Genomic DNA, 26730 nt, shown 5'->3' with positions numbered 1-26730 from the left:
CGCGATTCACAGTGAGCAAAAAAAAAAGAGGATAAAGGTCATTTCTTGGCTACTGGGATGACAAGGCACACAGTCGCTGTTTGAAATGCTTTCTGGGACATTGCCTGAGCTGATAGCTGAACAAACAACCCAACAGACTACTTCTCATTCAAAAAACAGCCCCATCAAGGTATTTAGAGGCACATGAGTTCCATTCTCGGTCCATCAGATTTCATTATCACCAAGTGGCATTTCTTTTCTCCATATGTGTTAAATTTCCCCTTTCACTCTCTATGCATGTTGTAGACAAACGGAGCTCGACAGAGTTCCACTCAGCATGGCAGTGGGCCATGTGCCTGTTAAAGACCGCAAGATCTGGTGAAATGATTTTGTACCTGCAGAGACACAAAGACATCATTGATACTCTAACAGAGCCGCAGTGCACTTTTGTTTGGAGCCCGAGTTAGGAGGGAAGAGAAGGTACAGTGTTTATTTTTGAAGACCCCTACATTTTATATTAAAGATGCACTGCATGTTTTGCTCAGCACAATTGGATCCAGTATCAGTGCACACAGTGAGCTAAAAGAACCAGGTTCCTGCATGTCTTTTTATTTTTTTAAAAGATCAGGAGTTGTAAGTCGTACTGGCATCTGGAGCTCCATACCTCCAAGAAAGCAAGTGGCAGCTTCAGTTGGAGGGAAAAAGTAATCTGTAAACATCTCTTATCCATTTATTTCTGTTGCTGCTCCTCTTTTGGTGGGAATCTATTCCAAGGACATGCAGTTTGGGGGGAAATGTGATAACAGAATAGGCTGTGGAAAGAGCGCCACTGAAATTGGTGAGAAAGATTTCAGCAGAAAATGTCTTGAGACAAGTTTGTCATGCAGAACAATTTTGAGTTTATCTCGAATTTTAAACCAGACTCTTTAGACCTTTTCTAGTAATAAATGTCACATAAGCCTCTTGCGACTGGCACAAAAGCAAGCGGCGAGGAAAAACAGGAAAAGTGAAATAGAAAACACCTGGTTCTCAATATGCTCCCTGATTTGCAGTCACCTCACTGTCTCACAGGATCAAGCCTGTCAAATTCTGACTTTGTGCTGCCACTCTGTCCCTGTGCAGTTTGATGCGCAACGAGAAGCTACAGTAACCTCATCAAATCCATTCATTTCTATACTTTACATGACTTTATTCATTTCAATATGTCATTTTGTTAGAACAGTATTCTTCTAGTTCTCTAGTTTGTTTATCAGTGTTATCCTCACAAGAGCACGGTTTGCACACTCCACAGCTATTATAGGCAGAAATGGACTCAAATGACTGTAGAGTATTTGCACAACATCCCCACCATATTCCTGGGAAGCAAAACATTTTTATGAGAATACACTAACATATGCTGCAAAAAGATAACTCAGATAAGCAGTCCTGTAGCACATTGTTTTTGTATAACAAACTATAACATTGTCATAGATGGGAGGTTTTGTTGTTTCAGCCTCGTTTCTTTTCTTTGTTTTTATTGGATTATTTTTGTACATATTTCTCTCAGTCAGTCTTATACCTTTGGCCAAATTTCCACGTGCAATCAAATATAAACCACAGCTTCCATCCCCTGCTGTGGTGCCAAACGAGTGGACATGGACAAATTAACATTTGGCAGGTGGCCAAATTAAAGCAGACATGGTTATTAAGTTAAACTATAGTGTTTTTGAGCCGTGAAAATAAACCAAAAATAATAGGATTGTTATCAAGTTGAATGCCAGACATTTGTACTGTAAATATATTAACCACTGTTTACTTTCACAGGCTAAAAGACACAAAATTCTTTCTCATCTGGAATAAAATCAAGCCTGAAGAGACACTTACTTTTTTTTCTTTTTCTTGTACTTTTTTGTGCAAAATGAACATTCAGACGGCAACATTGTTTTTAAGTTGGCTGATTCTGTGCATGGACAGCTGTCTAAGCCAGAAAGACTGCGCAGGTGTGGACTGTCCCGTTCTGCAGGGCTGCATCAAAACGGTTCTAGAGAAGGGTACCTGCTGTCCCACCTGTACTCAAAGGGGCTGCACCTGTGAGGGCTACCAGTACTATGACTGTGTCCGAGCAGGCTTCCGGAAAGGGAAAGTCCCAGAGGGGGAAGCTTACTTTGTAGATTTTGGAAGCACTGAATGCGTCTGTCCTCTGGGAGGTGGGAAGATAAGCTGTAATTTTATTCCGTGCCCCGAAATTCCCCCCAACTGCATTGAAATTGTACAGCCTGCAGACGGGTGTCAGCAATGTGGGCAAATTGGCTGCACCCATGGCAACAAGAAGTACGATGCGGGACACTCCTTTCAGAAGGACCGGTGTCAGGTTTGCCACTGTCCAAATGATGGTGGACGGTTAATGTGCACACCTATCCCCGGATGTGACCTTCGTAGTTCTAATAAGCCGACCACTGAGAACAACAACCCTTTGAGAGACTTTAGCAGCCGTCATAACAGCCGACAAATGACTCCCGGAGGACAGTTCTCCGAGCTGGCACTGGGAAACACTTTACCACTGTATAAGCCGGACCCACCCAGTTTTGGCACAGGGGATTATGACCACACACTGGAAGGGCCCACATCTTCCACTATCCAAGATCTGGCCCAACCACTGGAATCTACTACAGCACCACCAACTTACCCAGCGGCAAGCTCCACTTCCCACAGCTCCCTTGATGACAGGAGACATGAGCTCAGGGAGACACAAAGAAGTTCTTATCCAGAGACCAGCAGTGAGGCTGAGGTCACTCATAACATGGATCCAACGACTACAAGGGATCAGAGCGAAACATCCCCAACGCTAACAACAACCACACAGAGAGTGACCACGGAGCACCACAGGCCGCAACAGGAACTTGGGGAAAGGACCATTAGACCCAACAGTGGCAGAAACAGAGTGGCACAGGACACTTTAAAAGACTCAGCACACACCGCCCATGCAAACAAGGGGACCAGGCCCTCTGGCCATCATAAACACAGTCAGGGCAGTCACACGGGGAGTCATAGTGGCTCCCATTATAGCGGCCATAACGAAGAAGAAAAAGTGTCAATGGAGCCCAGGCAGCCACTCGGTAAAGAAGAGCAGACCTCATATCCCACTATACAGTTCAATCCCACCAGCAGAGCTCCAGTCAGGATGAGGGAGGATAGAGAGCATCCTCAAAGACAACCCCAAACCCTCTACAACTACCACTCTCAGGATGTGCAGGGAGACACTGAAGGTACGTTATCATACAACGTTTTATTTCAAAGAGTTTTAAAGGAGCAGTGTGTAAGATTTAGGGGTATCTATTGGCAGAAATGGAATACAATATTAATATTATGTTAATAAGTATGTTTTCTTTAGTGTATAATCACCTGAAAATAACATTAGTTGTGTTTTTGTTTCCTTGGAATGAGTTGATATATATACATATATATGTATATATATGGAGCAGGTCCTCTTTAAAGAGCCCACCACCATGTATTTACAGTAGCCCAGAACAGACAAACCAAACACTGGCTCTAGATTGGGCCATTCACGTTTCATATTTTTGCGTCGGCCACCGTATTTGTCTTACAGGCTTGGCACATGGGAGAAGTTTCAGTCGGTTGCAATCTGCAACCTCATCGCTAGATGTCGCCAAATACTACACACTGCACTTTTAAGCATATTTTATGATCAACAGTATTCAAACCATAGAAATAGAATAGGAGTAGAACGGACATTCCTATTCAAATCAACATAGCAGTGGCGGCAAAACGTCCATATGAACTAAACAGAGAACGAGAAGTCGTACACTCACTGAGGTGAGGTTTTGCAATAACGACTGAAACGAGCAGTGGGGTAGTAGCGTTACGAAGCGTAGAGAGCCGGAGTAAATGAGTAAAATTTAACAACATAATGCTACATTCACACACTCTTGTCACAACGTAGGAAAGCACATTGCTATCGCCAGATGAGTGACATCTTTGCTCTGCTTATTCTCAGTAATCAGTGTAGCATTAAAGCATGGTGGACTTAGCAAGCTAGCTAGCTAACTAGTGAACAACTGGCTAGTTAGCGAACAACTGGCTAGTTAGCGTGCTAATTCCACCATGCTTTAATGCTACACTGGTTACAGAAATTGAGTCGAACGGCAGGCTGGTGGCCAGCGGCAGGTCCCGCTGTCCCTCCGCCTCACTCCCCTGCCGCTTCAGAGGACAAGCTACCTAGCTAACTAGCCAGCCATCTGCCTCCGGAGCTGTCTCCGCTCTCTTCCTGGCGAGCCCTACTGACGTGTATTGACACCATGACAACTAACAATATTTGCCATTTTCTTTTGTACTAGTCAAACGATCACAGAAAATCGCAGTTCAATGTTCGTTCTACTCCTATTCTAGTTCTAGGATCCTTTTCTTTTTGAATAAAGAAACAGAATTGAAAAGAAATGTGAAACATAAAATGTTTTGATTCGTTCAATGCCCACATCAAAATAGATCACAGTGTGATGATTTACAGCCTAGTAATGACGAGGTTAGGCTGTTATTATTTCCATAGACATCATCCCTTTCTTTTTCTCACATCCTGTCTTTTGAAGAGGAATTCATAATCGCTCTATTCTAGCTGGCAGAGGTCCAGGAAAAACAATTGTTAAAGGAAAGTCTGTTTTCCCTGGATTGCATTTATCTACCTTACTCGGAAGAGAAAAGAACAATACTAAGTACATGCTCATTTTCGTGCATTCAACTTGAGAGAATGCTATATTTCCCTCGAGGTTTGTAGGTAGCAAATAATACCAAGCCCTGTGCTATATTTACATTAGTGTGCTTCTAATATATCTGATAAATCCTTTAAGATCAGCTGAAATTTCATTTTCTCTCCCCACTTTGCTCTGGTGAGAGCTCCAGGGTTGTGCATCCTGCCTGTATCCTTCATGTGATTATCAGCATGTTCTCAAACAACTTCGGGACAAATCTACCACAGGCCCCATGCAGGAGGGAAAGGAGACAAAGTGATTACTAGGATGTCTAGAAGATGAGTTACAATGCACTGGAAAATATGAGAAAAATATGTCTCATATCAAAGTATGATGTTAAGTTATATATATACAATAGGTCTAAAAATTCTGCCCCATGATCTTAATCTCATAATGCCATATAATGATTGCTTTAGCTTTAATTAATCGAATTTCATTCAGTTCCATAAGAGTTATTGATTAATAAAATTCATGGTATAGGCAAAACCTAATTACATCATAATTACCAATACTTTATGGCTTCATGGCACAAGTATCTCTATATTAACATACTCCCTTATGAAGTGAGTGAACTACATTATGAAAGAGTGGATTTTATTAGCCATCCCCACTCCAGGGACTGAATTAATTTTGTGTGTTTTGTCCAGCAAACCACAATCTGTGGCATGTTGTTAACTCTTCTTTACTGTGATTTTTGTTGGGACCTGTCTGGACGTTTCTTTTCTTTCAGCACCTGGCCTCCATAGGTATGTCTTGTGTATGCTGAATGCATCGGTGAGGTGTTTCTGTGTGAACTCCAGAGGTGCCTGTCAAGTTCATTTACCAGCACACAGTTGGAGAATATAGGTTAGGAATTGGCTGTTTGGAATTGGAATTTGGAATTTGTTGCTGTTTGCCATGACACATTTTGTTAAGGAGGGCTACAGACTCAAGTCAAGTCTGGGTAAAATGTGAAACTGTGTGAGCCAATTTAGAAACTCTTCTATTCATTCAGGGAGAAAAAAAAGACTTTGAGTTTGACAGTTTTTCCACAACATCCATAACTGCATTAGGATAACGTCCAGCTATTCACTTGGGAATTATCGCTTCATGGAAGAGAGTTTTGACTTGAAAGTCAAAGCAGGATATGTTTTTGGAGCTCAAACTGGATGTAGGATGGAATGACACTGTGCTGGTTCACTGGTGAAGGACATTGGACTATTGGTGATTTCCAGAGTGGTGACATGTTAAAACACAGACAGGAAAATAACACAGCTGATAAGGGCCTTGACTTATTCCTGTTATCAACGCCATTAGTAGAACATGCCAAAGTTATTTTGGAGAGGAAAAGAGAAGGCATGAATAACAAGAACATGACCAATTTTCTGTAAACATAAATTAACCGCCTCTGCAGTGGCCCAATATCTGTTCATTTGCCTCTCGCTCTTTCCAGCCAGACGCAGTGTGTGCTCAGAAGGGGTGGGGTGGGGTGGGGGGGTGGGGTTTGTTTAGGCTTTCTGATGCTGGGCTGGACCTGGTATAGGATTTCTTTGGGGGTTGTACCTGTGAGCGGCATAATAGCCATGTGATGAATGAGACCACTGTTGTGGCTTGATTGCCAGACGCTACTCAACTGCTCCCTCATGAGCCGGAGTGATTACCCCGTCTCTCGTGAGGCTGCTGGTTTCCCAATCTTCCCAGTAATCATCTCATCTGAAGCACACCTCCACACATTCTCCCCTCAGTAACGTCCCACTTTACCAAGCACCAACCATAACATTGATTCTTAGACATGGATAAATTGATTAAACTGAAGCATGCAAATCTTCTGAGTTGTGGAGGAATAACTAAAGAAATGCATGTTTTCATCCACAGTACTGTCACAGCATGCTGCATATGGGAGTAGGCTGAGCTGATGTGTAATTTTCCTTATAGGATTAAAAGGAGGGTGGATTCCAGAGCTTCCCGTCTGAGAGTTCATTCCTGCTGCACCACTACTGTGTAGATCAGTTTGAAGAAGATAGCGCTCTCTGGTTAATCTAGGGTGCCTTCCAGGTCATTTCCAGGAATTTTGGCATATCTCTTTTCCACAACATGTCCTTACTGAAAAACCGCCTGATTCAAATGTCACCCTTGCATATAAATAAAAAAACATCTGCGCCAGATGCAGGAAACCACTCATAAAAAAGACCAAATGTATAAGTAGAGAGCGATTGGGGATGAATTGCAGCACAATGACAGATCTGTCATTAACATACAGGCAAAGTGCAACTGTATACAGATGTTTTTCGGACTTGCAATGCAAGCAGTCACTAATGTTTTCTCCTCTGAATATGAAACACAGTAAACCTTTTTATACAAATTTCCAGGGCAGAAAATAGTTTCTTCTAATGGGGCTTGTAAAACCAACCAGTTAGGTTATATTATTCTGTGTTATTTTCATCCATCGGGTCCAAAATCAGGATTTGGATGAATTTCCTCTGGAAAGAACTGAGCAAATTTCCTGTGTTCTGGTTTGTGAACGCACTCTTGAAATATATAAGGCATAATGAGGCAATTGGGAGACAGATTCAGATTACAAGATTACTGTGGAGAATATTTGTTCAGAGGCGTGCAGTGGAATATACTTAACCAATTTAACATGCAAAAAGAATCTCCGATGCTGATGTTGCCTGGCAGGAACTTTAGAAAAACACAATGGGTGCGTGCGTGCATGCCCCGGATGTGTCACGGACATGTGTGGCATCCTAACCAAATGCAAGCTATAAATCACAGTAATTCAATTTCCCATTAGTGATAAGTCCTCCTGGCAATGTGTGTGTTAGTGTTTAATTCAGGTTTTCTTACCACAAGGAGGTATAATTGGATTGGAGGATGCTGTATGAAACCATCAAGGACTGAAGCGTCAACTGACCTTAACCCTGATTAAGACTACAAAAAGATGGATCACACGAATGTTGGCTCACAATCTCAGGGAGATTAAGACATAAACTGTCAATGATTGAAACCTGAGTAGGCCGTTTTGAAGATGAAGTCATGATGACAGCAGGAGAGCCCTCCCTGTTAGGTAATATCCAGCTGTTCTTGGACGGTGATTATGTGTTTCAAAAGACACAATATCTCTGCAAGTGTTCATGTTGAAGGTGAGAAGAATATTGTGTAACTCCCACTTGAGCTTAACGCGGGACTGCAGACGCACGCACATACACACACACACATACATGGACATGCTGTAAAGCTTTCGGCATCAATCATCTGACATGTTCAACCACGTGGGTTTGTATGTCATGGACCTTTGGCATTAGCTATTATTCACGTTGTTGGTCATGTTCTCTTCAGGCCCACCTGTATTATAAATCACTGCCAAGTCCACAAAAGAAAAGACACACAAGTGTTGATTAGGGGCCATGCACTGCTTTATGACACCCCCAGACATGTTGAGAGTTGCCCTTTTTGGTTGTTATTCTAGCTTCATATTTTCAAAGGGTGTGATGTCACCAGTTTTGGATTTAGACGAGAGCAAAGCATCTGGTGTTAATGCTAGTCAGATGGAAATGTATAATGACAGGCCCGGAACAGAGAGATGCTCTTCAGCTACCTTTCAAGTGTATATTTTAGATCCATTGTGCAAGCACAATAAATCAACTTAGCTAATTGTTGCGCTGCTGAATGGAACAAGTTGCGATATGGTCTTAATTAGAAGGTCTGTCAAAGAGACAGGAAGAGACCTGGGAAGCTCGGCTAAAATAGTTTATCCAGGCTGCAACTTTCGGTTCTGAAAAGTGAAGCCAATTGGAAGGTGACTTTAATTAACTTTCTTTCTAAAAGCTATCAGGGGGCGTCTCCTCTTGTTGTAAAAAGAAGGCTGATTGTCTATGAGAAGCATGATGTTCATTTAGTAAGTTATGGTCCCATTTAGAGTAGAATAGACGTTAACGCAGGATATGCTTTAGGGTGGGGCTACCTTGTGATTGACAGGTCACTGCCACAGTGTTGTCCAGTCTGGGAGTTCTCCCTGTTTTCCTCTTACAACTTTAACTCTTTAATGAACTTAGTTCTGATTGCAAAAAGCCAAGATGGCAACGTCCAAATGCCAAACTCCAAGCTTCAAAAACCGCAGTCCCTAAAACGGCTGACGTCACAGTGATTATGTTTGTTTCCCTCCAAAGTCATTTCATCCACTAAATCCTTTGCAAACATGGTGACAAACTTAACTCTGTATACGTCCCACATTGTGAATGGAAACATGGAGCAAATCTGTGTGATGTTCATGACGGGGGAACTGATTTCACCTGGAGAAAATGAATAGGAAGCAAAAGGAGGAGAAAGAGTAATTATGTTCTCTGTCTTTTAATATACATTCAGTTGGGTTCAAAGGGGACTTGTTTAACTGCACGGTTGGCACCGATGCTGTAGTTATGTATCAAAGAGTCATTGTGCCTTTCAAGGTTTAGATTTTCTCCTGTCTAAACCTTTAAATTATGCACACTTGCTCTAGTCTGAGTAATTGTCTTGGTCTTGTTATGTATAGGTAAATCAAAGAGAGTCATTTCAACAAAAATAAAGTGGATGTGGAAGTTGAAATTATAGAATAACCTGAGGCACTCTCAGATGTCTGTGCTGATTTTCATGTATTTAGATTATTGCATTAAGAGGACTTGGTCTGTCCTCTGAGTGACCCCCACACTCATTTAAGGCTTACGTTGGAACAGACCGTGCTGTGAGAGACCAATTAAAGCTTCGGTCCATTACTTTCATCCGGACTGAAATATCTCAGCAAATATATGATTATTGTCATGACATTTAGAACAGATATTCATGGTTCCCATAGGATGAACCCTACTGACTTTTGGGATCCCCTTGGATGCATTGCCATGCAATTGGTTGACCCGTTTATGTTCTCCATGGGATGAAATGTAATCGCTTAAATGACCCCGACTTCTAGCGCTAAGCCGAAATTCAGCCGAAACGCTAAGCCTGAGCTGCACTTTGTGTTTAGAGCTAATTAGAAAATGTTATGTTGAACATGCTAAACTAAGATGGTGAACATGGTGAACGTTATACCTGCTAAATATCAGCATGCTAGCATTGTTATTTCGCACATGTTAGCATGCTGACATTAGCATTTAGCTCAAAGCACCGCTTAGTACAGCCTCGCAGAGCCGATAGCTCAGCTTTAGACTCTGGATCTCTGTTTTTCTGTTTTCATATTTTATCAACAGCATACATGATAATGAATGATCAGAAATCCTGTGGGGGCCAGTGTCATCACATAAAATATGATCAGACTAAACATTACTAAACATGATCCATTAATTCAGGAGGGTGAAGTCTACTTCTGATTGGATTTTAGTCTATTAGCAGAAATGGAATATAATATTATTATTAAGTAGTCCTCTTCATGGAGCCTGCTGCCATGTTTCTACAGCGACCAAGAACAGACAAACCCATAAAAGGGGTCATTCACGTTTTCACAGTTTTGGGTCGACCGCTGTAGTTATCCTACACGCCAGGCGGGAGAAGTTTCAGTAGGTTTGCATTTGCCAAATCCTACACACTGCACCTTTAAGTTGAGACACCAAATAGCAAAAGTGTTTGGTGTAAAACCAGAAAGAGAAATATTCTGTCCTGTATGGTGTGACTGTTAAGACATGCATGTCATGAGTTGTGTCTTCTACAGTAGCGCAGGAGCCACAAATCAAAGCTGGAATGCGCTGCCCTGTTATTGAGAAGGGACACGTATACATTTTTGCTGTAACCTGGATAATGTGTTGTGTCTCTTCCCAGACGCAGTTTGAAATCAAGTGCTAGTGTTTTTTTTTACTTTGAAAGTAGTTTTATAGAGTTTTGGGTTACATACTTTTCCCTGCCAATGTAAGTGAGAGCAGAGTCGAGGAGACTGAAATGAAAAACACAGATTGTACGTGCTATTCACAGTGCAGTCTAAGTCTAAGACAAGAGTGTTGCACCAAAGATGAAATACAGTTGCACTAACCACATTTTACAGCATCTCACTGATGGGAATCTATGATGGGAAATGTTAAACCTTCCTCTTCCAGCTGAACTCACATTGTTACCATTATTTTGTGCCATTCCTCTGAAACACATGGCTGCACTAAGTGGGATAAAGCTGGAACTGGGTGTTTGCGTTTCATTATAGTTCCTGCCAAGGAGCTGTTGAAGACCTGCTGCGAGACAGGGGAGAAGTGGGCTTCAGCTAATGGTCACTGCAACAACATGGAGCCACCCACAAAAGATAGGCACTCCATCTGCTGGTAAGGCCATTATTAAACACCCACTCAGATCATTTAGCTTAATTCTTATAATTAAAAACAATAAACCGTAAATTGTTTTAAATAGTCCTCTGTGAAAAAGCAGTTGGCTGTTTATCCACTTCATTTGACTTATTAACAAGTTAGATTTAGTAAAGTGACATAACTAAAATGTGCAATGAAATGTTTTGTCTGCTAAATTATTACGATTTTGATTTTAATTTTTCGTTTTACAAAAAGCAGCACTTGTAACAGCTAACCTAGTCACTGTTTCTGTCAGGGCTGCAGTCCAAACACTCAGGCTGTGCTTTCTCCTTTGTGCTTTTCTCTGCCAGGACTGCCCAACAACAGTGCTGCCGCGGTTCCCTCAGAGAGGGCCGGTGTTTGGCTGGAATGAACGCAGCCAGAGCTGGAAATATGTGTCAAGAGGAGGCCAGCGACAAATGTGGGATTGATTCCTACAAGGCAAGCATCTGTGATCAGATACCCCCCGCAAAGGGCAAACTCAGGTTACTGGGTTCACAGTCAAACATAATGACATCGTCATTTTAAAATGAAGCCTAATACAGCCTGAATTAGCGATTGATAAATGCATTAGTCAGACTTGCAGATGGTATGTAGCCAGACAGTGAGAGTCTCTCTGTTTGAGTTACTTTATTCAAGATATCTCCCCTGAGCATTACTGCTGTTGTGCCAATTCCCTGTTATTCAATTACCTTATTTAATTTAGGTAAAATGATTTAGGGCCAATTGCAACTGAAGATTCCCACAGTCCTAAAGCTTCACTAGCTTCAAAGCAGACCTCAGCATTTGGAAATGTCAGATGTCAATTGTTTGGCCTTTGTGAAATTGTGGGAACGTGGCCTGATAATTTAATCTGGTAAAACAGTAGCCGCAGTAGACACAAGGCTATTATGGCGGGTTAATGTGCATGAAGTCACAGTGACTATGTAACTCTATTGTGGTCGCCCAGACTCCCAGAGACACTCATTTGCCATGTGACCTGTGTGTTGAAGGATACTTACTCACCTGCTCAGAGGCCCTTGCGCAGCATGAGCCCATTATCGACTCTATGCTGCAGTGCAGCTGTTAAATATTGGTTTTCATCGCCTTTTAGTGGGACCCCTGTAGATTAAGTAATATCAGGCCATCTACAACCACAGTACATCACAGCGGCCATTACTAGAGTTTTATGTTTCATTATGCCCCCCATACACTTTAAGTGGTGATCTTGCTGAGAGCTACAGGGAAACAGAGTGAGAGACTCTGGGCAAGAAGAGAGTCGCTCCAAATTCATGCTTGTAACTATCAAAGTTCATTTCAACAGGATTAAGTGTCTAAAGCAAGAGCTGTGAGGCCAACAGTGAGCTAAATGTTAACGTCAGCAACGTGCTCACAATGACAATACAACAACATGCTGATTTTTAGTCAGCATTGTTTAGCAGGTTCACCGTCTTAGTTTAGCGTGTTAGCATGCTAATATTTGCTCATAGAGGGATGCAGGGATGACATGTATTTGTTGGCCACGGTCACATGATCGTGAGTATACACAATGGGGCTAAAATCTCTTAAGCTTGTGTTAACCACAGACCTTATTTCAAGCATCTGACTTCCAGACGAGGTAACCTGATTGTATGGACCACTGATTGTAATCTTTTTCATAGAATGTATCGCGGCTGCTCTAGAGAGCTCAATGATCCATGAATCCATGTGAAAAGACTAACTGTGTGACCCTCAGGAGTGCTGTGACTGCTGCTCTCTGGGGCTGCAGTTTCTCCGTGAGGGGCATCGCTGTGAAGCCCACCAGTACCTGGGCTTCCACTGCAGACACGTCTTTCTGACATGCTGCGAGAAGGAGGAGAGCAGCAATCAAGACGGCTGGCACTCCGTCAGAGAGAGGCCCGCTCTCGACTCCACTCCACAACCAAAAAAAAGTACTGTCATCTGCACACACACACACACACACACACACACGCCAGAATGTGAACGCATTGCATGCTCCATGCCAAGGGAGAGGATGTTGTTGGGTGAGGGCATGTAATGCACTCCAGTACTCTGCCAGGAAAAAGCACAGATTTCAAACAGACAATCCATTTTCGTTGAAAGGAAGCATTGTAGTAGGATCCCCCAACCCTGCAGAAAAAGGTTGCGCCTCATTGGCCTCCCAGAACAAAGTATAGTAGTCTAGTTCACCCCTGTGCTTTATTCCTAAGAGATCTAATGCCTGTCTGCCTGGCATTGCATTTAATCCCATTTTAGTAAATCACCATGTTGCTGTAAGTCTTGCACTGATTTGAATTGGCTGCTTCAAGGTGAAAAACGTTTTTTGAAGAGTTATCTGCCTTCTGGTCAGTTGTGATCAGGTGCTTTTCATTAGGTTTTTTTTCTTCTCTTTTATGGTTCTATTTCCACCTCATGACAAACATTTTGCCCAGCCTATTTGGGATTCGACACAGCTGTCGATGAAACATGAGAAATACAGCAAGACATCCTCCGTTAAGTTATTACTCAGAACATTGCGCATCTTATTGTAACTTGTATTGTTGCATATTGCCATGCTTTATGTGTTCTATTTAAGAGCCCATCCAAGGTGTTGCAAACTCATTTAAGACATGACTAATGTGGTTTTGTGTTAAACGTTATTATGCATTTATTCATATCGTAGTGTTGTATTGCCACTCTCTCTCTCTCTCTCTCTCTCTCTCTGTGTGCTGTAGTATCCGACAGCCCGTACCCTAAAGAGGCCTTCTCCATCGGTGAGGAGCGGGACGGGGAGAATGCAGTGGAGGGTCCTGTTGAGTTTGAGGACGTGGATGAGTGCCTGATATACGAGGGCAGTATCTGCCACCACAGATGTGTCAACACGCCAGGCTCTTACCGTTGCGAGTGCCTCCCTGGATACGCGCTGCAAGAGGATGCTTTCACTTGTGCAGAAGGTAAAGTGAACACCACCCCATTGTATTTTGACACACGGCGCTAGCAGACATTTCCAGCGATGTTAGAGCACAGGAAAGCGATTCTCTGTGCCATTTGCTCCTTAAAATATGATTTACAGTCCGCGTTCCTGTCAGGAAGACCCCATTTGTCCTAATTTGTCTGCACATTCACAGTGTATTATTTTCCTGGTCTCTTTGAGTTCCTTCCTGTCTGCCAGCCCCGATACTGCCTAGTAATAGTTATTTCAATCACACACTAACATCCCTTTCCTGTACCGACATCAATGCTCACCCGATCACATCTCTGCTGTGGTCGAAAAGCTTTTTCAGCCAAAGGGGGAAAAAAACATATTTGTAAATTACTCTTTGCACAAACTGAAGGTCCGCTCAGGTGTACGCTTTCGATGTATTTTCAGGTAATGTTGTCTGCAGTGCAGCAGACTTTAATCAACAGTGTCTTTCGCCAACACAAGCCTGTCTCAACAGGATACTAATACCAGAGCTCCCAGCAAATTACAGTGAGGGTTGGGGCTCACTAATAAAACCGAATGTTTGTCTGCAGGCAGCTTGTTTTCCTGTCTCACCTTCTCTGATATTACATCTCTCATCTGTAGCTACTAGGCCTCATACCGTCGGCTCAAGCCTCTAACTAAGACCGCAGACGACCGAGAGTTGCAATTCTTGATTGCAGTGTAAATCCTCGCTCCTGTTGACGGGGTTATTCCTGTTTCTGCAGAGACTGTGGACGAGGAGAACAGACTGAAGGAGGACGACAGAGCGGCGGCGGAGCCCACTTCACCTCTCCCGCCTCCCACCCAGCCCGCCGTCCCGTCCAACCCCTGTGAAGGTTAGAGACGTTCGGCTTAATAAGCGGACAGGGAGCTGAAGGCCGAGCACATTCGGTCAACCTTATGCCTTAGTGGGAGACTGGAGCGTGCCTCTTGATGCAGCCAAATTATGTTTAGAGGACAGCACGGGCTGCTATAGATTGAAATGTTATTATGTCAAACTCACCCTCCATCGTGAGCTGTAATTGTGCTGCAAATGTCAAACACAAGTGGTGCGATAGCAACAAAGGTTAGTTTGTTTCCAGCATCGGGTGCTCATTCTCACCAGTTCTCCGCATCATAATCGGCGGCGGGGTCAAGTCTTGTTTGTCTTGTTTGGTTTCCATGACACCAGGGTGGGGGCCTGCCACACTGCAGGCCAAAAGTAGGAAATACAATATGACCAGGTCAGGGATCAACCTGCAACACAGTAAATCATGTTCTGTCTCCCCTGCCCAGCTCTCCTCTGTTGGTGTTGGTGTGGAATAGTAGTACAGAATGTTTCATTTTAACCTCACCACGCTGTATTTCTTTCAGGAAACGGCCCATGTGAGCAATACTGCACCTCAGTGGGCGGAAGGCCACAATGCTCCTGTTTCCCAGGATTCTCTCTGGTGACGGCTGATGGACGCTCCTGTGAGGGTAAGGAACTGAAATGTAGCTGTAATGCTGAGAACCTTTTCTTCACATCACACCAGCAGGGAGGGCATGTGGAAATTTAGTGCAATTATAGAAGTGGAAAAAAAAAAGGCTCTCAGTTTCAGTCGGAGTAGTTTGCTTCCAGTCGAGGAGAGATTCTTGGCATGACTGTCTGCCACTGCTTCTTCTTTTCCTCTAATCATCGCCTCTAGATGTGCAGAGGAGATGCAGACCTCATCTCCTTTCACTTCCAGAAGAAAAAATAATATATATATACTGTATATATATATATATATCATGTTGTTGCTGAACTGAGACTCTACCGGAGGCACCATCTCAACTATCCATGCATTACCCTGATAACGTGGCCAACTGCATCCCATAATAACCCTTTATTTCCTCTCAGAATGGTGGTGGGCTGTTTTATCGTGAGGCTGATAAGCTCCATGTGTCTAAGCTGTCTCCCTGGGGATGTATCTTTTACTTAAGCCATGTCCACTGGTCCGTCTCCTGCTTGTCAGCCGCAAACTGGGGCTGCGACCCAGAGAGTAGCTCAGTATAGTGACACATTTCTCATTGTGTGGATGTTATACCTGGTGGCCTTGCCCCTAATCTCTCTCCCAGAGGAGGGTCCCGACTTGTCTCTTTAATCTGCTTCTAACCACTGACTGCCACACACAGACCACGGCTCCTTATCCTACACCTGTTCATCCAGCGTGCACTTTTCATTATTTGTTTCCTCTCTTCACACATTTTGTCTTTTATCCTTTACATACAGACGTAGATGAGTGTTTGTCCGGGAACGTCTGCCAGTTGGGTGAGCGCTGCGTGAATACTGCAGGGAGTTATATCTGTCAGAGACCGATCACCTGTCCCCCGGGATACCAGATCACCAACGACATTTGTGAAGGTACACCGCCTCTTATCAGCGTCATAGTGTTCACTTCCACCCGCAGTGAATATGTTGTTCATACCAGCAGGAGAGCATTTCTATTGTTCACAATGTACGGAAAAACACATTGTTCAGGCAAACAATTGCTTTGACCACCCATCGAAAGTAAGTATTGAAAATGAGTTTTTTTGTTTTTTAATTCTCATGTGAGCACACAGACAAAGAGGAATAATTCAAATAAATAGTACTCCAGAGAGCTTTTTCCATAGCATTTGCTTGCTGTTAACTCTCAATATAAAGAGCTGCCTGGCTTGTCTTTGTGGGTGGCGCCCAACTTTGAGATGCAATAGTAAACCTCCCAATACTTCTCATTATTTCCATGCCCCATAAATTGTAGCTGAGCCGAGGTCTCATTCACAGAGCAGCAGCAGTGTTCAGGAAGGGGGACCCCCGAGATGTGTTTTAGATGTGCTGTAAGTGCTGTTTGCTACTGCAGATGGGTTTCAGGCGAGGAGAATACAGCTAATCTGCAGCTCCTTGTCAAGTTAAAGAATGCTCAATCAGGCAAAATGAGCATTTAACAAGAAAGTATGTTTAATTGAAGCTTCCAAACAGCTGCCACTTTAAGTCGTCGTCATACGGTGCGGAGAAAAAACAAAACGCCCTGTTCATGGCTAGGAGACCGTAATGAAACGCTCCTCTTGCCTCCTCTCACAAATGAAGCAACGTTACCACACAGGGAAACATTGTGTTGCTATTTATTTAATTGCCAGAAAAAGGAAAATGTACTAAAACAATATATAACAACAGAATATCCAAGGGAGTCAAATGAGATCAATTTAACTGAATACAATTTTTATAAAAAATTCAAAAAAAGACATTATCCTGTTCAAAAAAAGTCACACAGAAATAGGAAAAGTCATGTGAAACTAAATAATCCTAATAAAAAAAACCAAATAACTATTTAAATAAAATGTACTCAATAGGTGAAAAGAGGGTTCAGCTCTAAATCCTGTTTACTATCCAAAGCATGGTGGAGAGGTTAGGGCCAAAAGGCATTTTTATATTTAACACAAATATAAAAAAAGACAGAAAACCCCCCAAAATATTAGAAATAGAGGCAAACGAGAGCACGAGTCTAAATGCTAGCAGCTCTGTGAGGCTGTTACACCAGCATTACAACATGCTCACGAATGCTAAGCTGCTGATGTTTAGCAGCTAGAAATATTCGCCATCGTAGTTTAGTTTGTCAGCATACTAGCGTTTGGTAATCCTCACCGCTGAGGCTGATGGGAAAGTCGTTTTGCAGGTATTTAGTCTGGAACATTTGATTTGATGGCACTAGATGAGAGGTCAGAAGATCCCCAAAGTTATTAAAATTCGTCCTGGGGGGGTGATGTAATGGCAATCCATCCATTGAGTCATTGAGATATTTCAGACAGAGTCACATCTCTAAACCTCATAGTGGTGCTAGAGGAGAAGTCAGGGTCACCAAAGTCATTAGGATTCATTGTCTGGGAATCACAAGTCCTTGAAGTTGAATAGCAACCCAACGGAAGTTTCTCTGCATGAAGCCATGCCGTTAGCGTGGCTAAAAAGAACCCCGATCATTTGAAATTGTCCATAACTTTTCTTTTCATAAAGAAGTGTAGTACATAGAATCTTGATGGCATTTCAGCCAAATGTATTATTCTGTCGGTGTGGGGCTCCCTCAGCCCTTGCCGACTCTGTGACAGGAGCAAAATGCTCAATCACTGCTGTTTAGAGGCCGACCCGACATCAGCAGGGCTGCTTCCCAGAGCTGTTTTAGGCCCCTATACAGCAATTACGGCGATAAAATCTTGCAAACCTGCTTGAAAATACAAGGCACCCATGCATTATACACACATACACACACACACATATGCACCACATGTTGTGTTCCTTTGAGATTGTGATTTCCCTCCAGCTTCGGTTCGTCCTACGGCCACAGATGTCAGAGGACTAATACTGGAATAATACTGCAATGTTCTTTCACACACTGCAGAGGACTACTGCTGGTTTTAACTCATTAGGTGTATTCATCGAGCTGAAATAATTCGGCCCATTTCGGTTGATTAGTGTAGATAAGATTCCTGAGTTGAAATACGATTCTTTTACTCTTGATTAACCTCTTGAGTAATGTCAGGGAAAGCTTTATGACAGATGAGCGGCATGATAAGTGAGTACCTGTACAATCTGCCATTTAACCACAGCGCCACTCAGTGGTGAAATGTGGCATTACATGTATATTGCAGTTTGCACTGTAGTTAATACATGTCGTGGATTATTAGACTGAAACTAATATAATTTGTTTTGGGTTTTAAATGCAATTAGTCATTTACTCAGTCCTCAAGAGCTCATTTATTCCTGTTCTTCCTCAGATATCAATGAGTGTGTGCAGCGGAGCCATAACTGTGGGATCGGTTTCGAGTGTGTGAACACCGAGGGCTCGTTCCGGTGCCACCCCAAACCTCGATGTCCTGTGGGCTTTACCCGGGATGTACAGGGCAACTGTATGGGTGAGGAAAATCAGGGATTTTGCTGATCTCTATCACAGCGAGGTTTGCAATCGTTCCCAATCTTGGGCAGGTGATTGAGGGTAAAATATATGGAGGTTTCATTTAATTACACATATTGTTTCTGGTTTTAATTGTGCTAATAGAGGAAATAAACCGATGTTTGTTGAGGGGGAAACAAACAAATGAATGAATATGTGGCACTGTGTGAGGGATAAACCTTATATAGCAAGCAAACAAGGGGCTTCAGCCTTTTGTTTTTCACAACATCATTATTTTTATGTTTGTTTTGAGAGTGAGTGAGTGAGCCAGGAAGAGCACAAAATTCCCCCACAGGTGAATCATAGTCCATGTAGGTCGTAGCTGACGCCATTGCAGGTGAATTCGACGTGGCTTCGGTGACAGAGGGGTTAAATGCCACACAGACAGGAGATCAGACAGGTTGCTGTTAGGGGCTGCAGAGGGGTGGATGAAAGCCAACTCTCTGTCCTCCTCCAGTACAAACTGATGCTGTGGAATTAGCCCCCAGGGGCAGGAACTGGGGCATGTCGAGGCAGCCGACGCCCCTGTGAAAAGGAGTGTAAGAGAAAATGCTCTGAGAAATGAGCGAATTGAGTAAAATGTCAGACACGCACACACATAACAGAGTTAAACCGAATTGAATGCGACTGTGTGATGTGCGTTGGCTTTGATATCTCGGCCCTCTGCTCTCTCATGCCCTGCCTTTGTGCCTTTGGGTCTTCACTCTGTCTTCATCGTCACCTCCCTCCGTCTGTTTCTCTCTCTGTCTCCCTCTGCAACAGATATTGATGAGTGTGGCGCTTCGGCCCAGCCATGCAGCCTGGGATTCAACTGCATCAACACTGTGGGATCCTACGTCTGCCAGAGGAAGATAATATGTAGCCGCGGCTATCACGCCAGTCCTGACGGATCCAGATGCGTTGGTATGATTTGCAGTTGTCACACGTGAAGAATGTGTAACGGTTTGATATACAGACTTGAAGTCGTAGGTGTGATTGAAGTAAGAGCATTATTTTTTTTCCAGTGCAGCAGAGAATAAATCATATTACATCAAACATGAAGGAGAGTCAACAAAACAACATTCATTCATGAAGTGGTGGCAGCTGAATGTCATCATTCTCATTTCCATCTTTTCTTTCCGTTCATGTGTGTCTCGTAGATGTGGACGAGTGTCAGAGCAGTCTGCATCAATGTGGAGAGGGCCAGCTGTGCCACAATCTGCCCGGTTCCTATCGTTGTGAATGCCAGACGGGCTATCAGTATGACTCATTCAGGAGGCTGTGTGTCGGTAGGTTGGACATTTAAACGCACCGTCATGCAGAGGAAGCACATTAATGCACAGGCACGTTTTTCTTTTAGAGAGAGTAAAAGTGGTGCTTTAAATATTTTGCCCTCACTCCCCTGCTCGTTCTGTTCTCCCTCCTCTCCGCCCTCCATCACTTGTGCACACCTTTCACACTACTTTACAGCCACCCCTCGTCTTCGCCTGCCCACTCCGGCTGCTCCTGTTTATTATTCTGCAGTGGGAGCGCTGCTGCCGTTTCCCAGGCTCTGCTGCCGGCTCCTGCGGCAGCCACCGGGGCCGATCACGTCTCCTGCAGCAGAGGACTCCGTTTCTGTCCCCCGCTGCTCCCACTGTTTTGTGATTCACTGTGTTGTGACTCTCATAATAATGGACTCCGCTCAAGTGTTTAGACTATCAGCAGGCAGCTGGCCCGCCTCACATCGCGCTCACTCGTTTGACACGCGCCCACCACACACACACGGGCGCGCGAACACACAAATGCAGTACACACTTGCAGAGGTATGATGACACTGCTTCTTCCTCTCAGATGTAAATGAGTGCTGGCGCTACCCGGGCCGCCTGTGTGCCCAGACCTGCGAGAACACCCCGGGCTCCTTTGAGTGCTCGTGTACCTCTGGCTTCCGCTTATCCGGCGATGGCAAGAACTGTGAAGGTGTGTGTGTGTGTGTGTGCGCGTATCAGTGTCCGCCTGCCTGGGTGTGTGTGCGTCCGTGTATGTACGTGTCGGTGCATGCGGTTGTATGTTCTTTGTGAACGTGCGAGTGAAAATATGTGTGTATGAACGTGCTTTGTTGGTGTGCAAAGCTTTTGTGTACGTGCATGAACAGTGCAGATTCCTAGATACATGTTGCTGAGGAGGGATGGGGGGTGATGGGTGTCAGTGTTACACTCCACGTCATGCCATGCCTTCAAGCGGCAAACCAGTAAAAAAATTATAATTGGCTTAATAACAACATTGTGTTTATATGTTAGGATGAAAACATTGGAAATCCTTTGATCAAAAGAATTGTGACAGTAATGAGCTCCAACCTCTAATCTCCAGACGTGAATGAGTGTTTGGCCAGCCCATGCAGTCAGGAGTGTGCCAACATCTATGGTTCCTACCAGTGCTACTGCAGACAGGGCTACCACCTCAAGGAGGACGGGCACACCTGTGAAGGTGGGGCACACTAGGACACATCACAAATGTACACGTTAGCTTATGAATCAGTTTCACGTGACTTACTTCCTCCTTGTCGTCCGTCCAGACATGGACGAGTGCTCCCAGGGCATCGGCCATCTATGCACCTACAAGTGTGTGAATGTTCCCGGCAGTTACCAGTGTGCTTGTCCCGAATATGGATACACCATGTCTCCAAACGGACGCTCTTGCAGAGGTAAAATACCAACCGTTTGAAAACTCAGCTCCGGCACCCAGGTGTCAGAGCACAACAATACTATTTGCCCGTGGAAGGGATTGCCAAAGTGTCTGTTTACACCCTGGTGTATATACAGCACAGCAGAGACAAGCACGCAGGTGTCCGTAGCCAACAATGTTGTCTGCACCCGGCCCCGGCACACATGTTTAGTTTAAACCCAACCAAACTGTGACTCGAAAATGGTAAATAATAATAATAAAGAAACTGAAAATAATAAAAACTAGGCTTCTCACAGGAGTCAAACACCAATATCCTGGGTGTTAGTCTTGAGTCTGTCCCATTCATCCACCACAACATTTGTCTTACACAAGTTTTGTTGCTATTTATACTATACTATGACTAAACAACTACTACTACTGAACCTTAAAGCCTTTTCGGCTAGCTAACTATTGCTAAATTAATTATCATATTCAACTTGGCCGGGTGTAAATAGCCAAATAGCTGCTGTGTGACTATTCTCACCCCGGTTCAAATACACTCTCAAAAGCACCCATTTAACTCTACACAGAGTGTATAGTAATGGTTATGCTCAGATACATCTAATTGGTACTTTTACAGAGGCTCAGTAATTACACGGACTGTAAAACTTTATTGGCCTAGAAATATTGTCTCGCTAATTTCATTTTTTTTCTTCTTCCTTGAGCAGTTTTCCCCCCACGAGGACTAGTTTTTGTCTTACATGTTTCCGCAATGAGGCTTTTCCTCAAAAGAGTTCAACTGTGCCGTGACTAACACGCCTCTCCTCGTCTCCAGGCAGTAAACCAGCCCTTGTGCATTAACTGTGTGCTTCAGATATCGACGAGTGTGCCACGGGGGCCCACAACTGCTCTCTGGCTGAGACCTGCTACAACATCCAAGGAGGGTACCGCTGCCTCTCTGTCGACTGTCCACCCAACTACCGCAAAGTGTCCGACGCGTAAGCGATTAAATCAGTTAGAAATCCATTCCAGTGTTCAATGTGACGCCTCACTGATCTTTCATGGGCTTGATACTCTGTTATGTTTGTATGATGCATATGAGGGAGGATATGTTTAAGAGGTAAGGAAGTAAAATGACAAGAAAAATCAGTTTATAGTAGATCAGGACAGTCAGCATTAGATGGCATCAATCCGTTTAACTGATATCACGCACAAGCTCATGTGCAATAGTACTTTTTATGATTAAATACAAATTATTATTAATAATCAATATCATTGCTCGTGTACAATAGTACTTTTCTAGATAGTTTACTTATTTAACTATATGCATCTTGTATTGTTATTCTAGTCGGTACTGGTTTTCTTATGCACTTTATATTTATTACTTTATATCATTTTTGAGAAATCTTTGCTACAAGTATTTCCTTCACAATAAATAAAGGTCTATCTCTCTTCATTTTTGCAGGATCAGCTTAATTCATGTAAATTCTTCTTTTTGGAAGTTATTTTTGATTTGATTATGACCTTCCCCCATGAGCTAATAAATCATGTACTTTGAATTGCCTCGTTGTTTAAAAAGTGCCCTCCAAATAAATTTGCCTGGCCACCCTTCCGTCCCCTGTAGGCGCTGTGAGCGGATCGGCTGTCCCAACTACCTGGAGTGTCAAAACTCCCCTCTGAGGATCACCTACTACTACCTCAGCTTCCAGGCCAACATCGTCATCCCCGCTCAGATCTTCCGCATCGGACCCTCCCCCGCCTACTCGGGAGACAACGTCATCGTCAGCATCGCGCAGGGAAACGAGGAGAACTACTTCGGCACCCGGAAGCTGAACGCCTACACGGGCGCCGTGTACTTAAATCGACAGGTTGAGGGCCCGCGGGATTTCTCAATTAACGTGGAGATGAAGCTTTGGAGACAGGGGACGTTTACCACTTTCCAGGCCAAGATCTTCGTCTTCATCACAGCCAACTCACTCTAACAGTTGGAGATGTGCTGTGGCCACTAAGGACCTTTTTCCTATCACTGTTTAACGTCATAAAGTGCACCACTGTCTGCCGTGATTGGTTTGAGCAGTTACTCTCTCGTCCAGTTGAAGTTAATATCCAAACATTGCTGTTAGAATAGTGGAATATTCAGAAAGAAACTGCTTTACATCAGTGTCTGCTTTCACCGCAATTGCATAAAAAAGTCTGTAATTCTCTTTTTTTTCTTTATTTCTCACTTGAATTGCTATCGTGCATTGTCATTAATTCCCGTGGCTCAGATAGACCCATGCTAAACACGTTCCATACTCTTTAAAATAGCCATTCAAATCTGAATCCCAAATAACAACATTGGAGATACAAAGATATGTATTATGCCACCTTGAATGAAACAATTTGCCATTGTTTTGATTATCTTAACCAGATGTGAAGCATAAAGGTGATAAGTAGCTTAAAGCTGATAAAGATTTCTGCTCACATTCTGCTCTGTGGTGAAAGCAGAAGAAAGAGTTTCCATGACAGTGCCGAAACGACTTTGTCTCTTTTCTTTCCCCATGCGCTGCTTTTTGTTTTGTCTTCGAAGTATTCTATATTATATAATTTTACATGACTCTATATGGTGTATTTTTGTATCCCTGTAACCAGACACACTATAAATGGATGTATTATATTTCTTATGCTTAGATTTATAAGTTGCAAAGTATTTTAGTAAAACAATAAAAAACACCAATGTGATTTGGTGAGTATTGACTACTTTTATTTATAAGGAGGAATATTATTTGTAATTCTCACTGGACAAACTTATATTCTCTGATTATACGCAGCTTGTATATGCTGTAGTGAACATTACTCCTCTGTGAAGTTGTTAAAATATATAATCCGCTCTTGTCAGGGCATGTCACACAGTAGATATCCATGCCTATTTACATACCTGTTCACACCTTGCTAGCGAACCCACCACGTGCACCATCCATCAACACACGGCTGCTTGACGCTCGCACATTTTCTGACGGCTAATAAAAGCAATGATCGTGTTTGATATCTTAAATTGAAATGATTACAGTCCTCTTGTATTGTTTGTGTAACATATTGTTGGCTGCAGCAGCTCCATCCCCCTGCAGATTGTAACATGTGAAGAGCTACACTCCCACCTACAGGATGAAAGCAGATCTACACCCTAGTGTTTTGGCTTCCTCCCAAAGAACTTATACAACATTAAAAGTCTTAAAAAACAGAGAAAGGTGCACCGAATTATTATTAATTGTGATGAAATTTGAGCTAATTGAAGCATAAATAATTTGCTCTATGCTCTACTTTAAGCTATGAGGTGATCTTCTGCCCCCTTCTCGGAGTTCAGTGAACCTCCCAGACCTGCTGTAATCATAGGAAAGGGTGTGCGTGTCTCTGTGACAGCTGTATTAATGCGTGCTGCACATCCAAACAGAGCTGCTGGCCAGTTTTCTGGTCTCCCAGATGAGTTATACTGTCGAAGGTCATTCCAAAAAAAGACATTTTCTGCCCTAATTTCAGACCCTTACTCCTCAGTTCGTGAAAACGATAATAGCCGGTTACTCCCAAAAACAGTCGAGGAAACATTCAATACTTTCTCAGTCTTCGAGTCTAAGACGTTCCTCCCGACATAACTCATAATAATAGCTAAGTGTGTGTGTGTGTGTGTGTGTGTGTGTGTGTGTGTGTGTGTGTGTGTGTGTGTGTGTGTGTGTGTGTGTGTGTGTGACTGGCTCAAGCTTTCAAACACACCCAGTGAGTGAGATGCACTCTTGGTATGCACAGAACATAACGAGCCCTAGAGCTGTGATTGATGTCTCTTTCCCCTAATTAGCTTTATCTGCTCTTCAAGATTAGGTGGTGCTGTGTTTCAGGGACAGTGAATCACGCATCCCAGACAGGGGAAGATACACAGATCTATTATGGGTTGAGGGACACTGACAGGAAGTTTTGAAATGTCCTGGACAAATGAAGAAGGGCTGTAAGAGAGTTACAGGACTGGATAGTTACAGAAGAGACTGTACTCACTTTGTTAAAGCTCACTTGGCCTGCAAAGATATCTACTATAACAGATCTTGAGTATGTTTAATTAGACATAGGCCTTTAATGATGTGATGCATTAAAAACCACAAAGGACTGGGTTGGTTTGACCTCGGGTTAGTCTTATTTTTCATACTACCGCTGAGGTATTAATCCACACTTTGCAAACGTTTTAAAGTCTACAACAGCTCTTTTTATATCTACATGTTAATATTTGTTACTGATTGTATATTTTTATCCTTTAAATTTTTTTGGACATTGTGCATTCAACAACCTGTGCAACTTGTACAACAGTGTTAAGACTTGAGCTTGTTCACTGGATCCAAATATATTATTAAATAACCCAGTAATATGGAAAGAAACTTGGTGAAAACATGTTGGTGCTGGATGAAGTTAACCCATTGTGTCAGACCCAAACTGGTTTCCTTTTAACCCAGAGATGCTCATTACAATCCTGTACCGGTGGCCCATTTTCCTTGGGGTTCGAGTTTGAGATGTATGAGCACAGATTTTGAAAAACACACTTAAAATCGTGCTTTCTGTCAATCTGTCAATCAAAAAAAAAAAGGAAATGGTGATAATAATGATGACGAAGATGTAAAAAATAGCTAATAAATGCGCTGCAATCTACTGTGCAAGCGACTGTACAGCATTTGTCTGGGGTGGAGGTCGGAGCAAAGGCAGGAGGGAGGGGGGGGATGTGAGGGGTGTGTGTGTGTGTGTGTGTGTGTGTGTGGGGGGGTGTTACAGACACACTTGTCTTTGATAGCTCAGGTGGTCATCACCTGAGGGGAAACCGAGCGTTAATGGGCATTCTCAGCAGCAGACAAGCACAGGCTAGCGCTCCCTCTTCCCTGGCTGCCATAAACAGGGGGAAGTATGCATCATTAGATTGGGCTGAGGCCGACTACCTGCAGTCAAGCCCACTTCATACAGTAGCGAGCAGACTCAACCTCCCGGACTCCCGCTGCTCCGTGTGATTGGCTGGGTCAGATGTGGGTCTTGAAGCACAGCCTGTGTGATTGGTCAATTTGCGTCCCTGCACCACAGATAAGAGTTATTACTGTAGATTACGTTGTGTGTCATCATTTCTATTATAAGCAATTATATTGACAGTAGGCTGTGATGATTGATCGTTGCCTGAACAGCTCGATTACATCAGGGGACAACAGAGTTGCCTCTGAGAGCTCGGTCTGCGAAAAAAGTAAACAATAGATGAGTTTATCAAA

At 43.3% G+C, this 26730-nt stretch overlaps 1 protein-coding gene across 1 annotated transcript; it reads left to right on the top strand.

The window, feature by feature from the left end:
• Positions 1-1876: 1876 nt before the first annotated feature.
• Positions 1877-24137, top strand: LOC306702935 (fibulin-2-like; the record flags this gene model as incomplete). Its single annotated transcript, XM_079168698.1, has 16 exons — positions 1877-3224; positions 10861-10975; positions 11308-11437; positions 12711-12906; positions 13690-13908; positions 14645-14755; positions 15273-15377; positions 16153-16284; positions 18669-18806; positions 19607-19747; positions 19984-20112; positions 20657-20782; positions 21173-21289; positions 21378-21506; positions 22341-22464; positions 23091-24137. 16 exons carry the CDS (start codon positions 1877-1879, stop codon positions 23446-23448), a joined length of 3618 nt encoding a protein of 1205 aa, XP_079024824.1. The 3' UTR covers positions 23449-24137.
• Positions 24138-26730: the final 2593 nt, after the last annotated feature.

This window comes from Pholis gunnellus (genome assembly GCF_910591455.1).
Source record: "Pholis gunnellus genome assembly, chromosome: 2".
Taxonomy (NCBI): Eukaryota; Metazoa; Chordata; class Actinopteri; order Perciformes; family Pholidae; genus Pholis; species Pholis gunnellus.
Note: the sequence above shows the minus strand (reverse complement) of the source record. Positions and strands in the feature narration are given on the sequence as shown.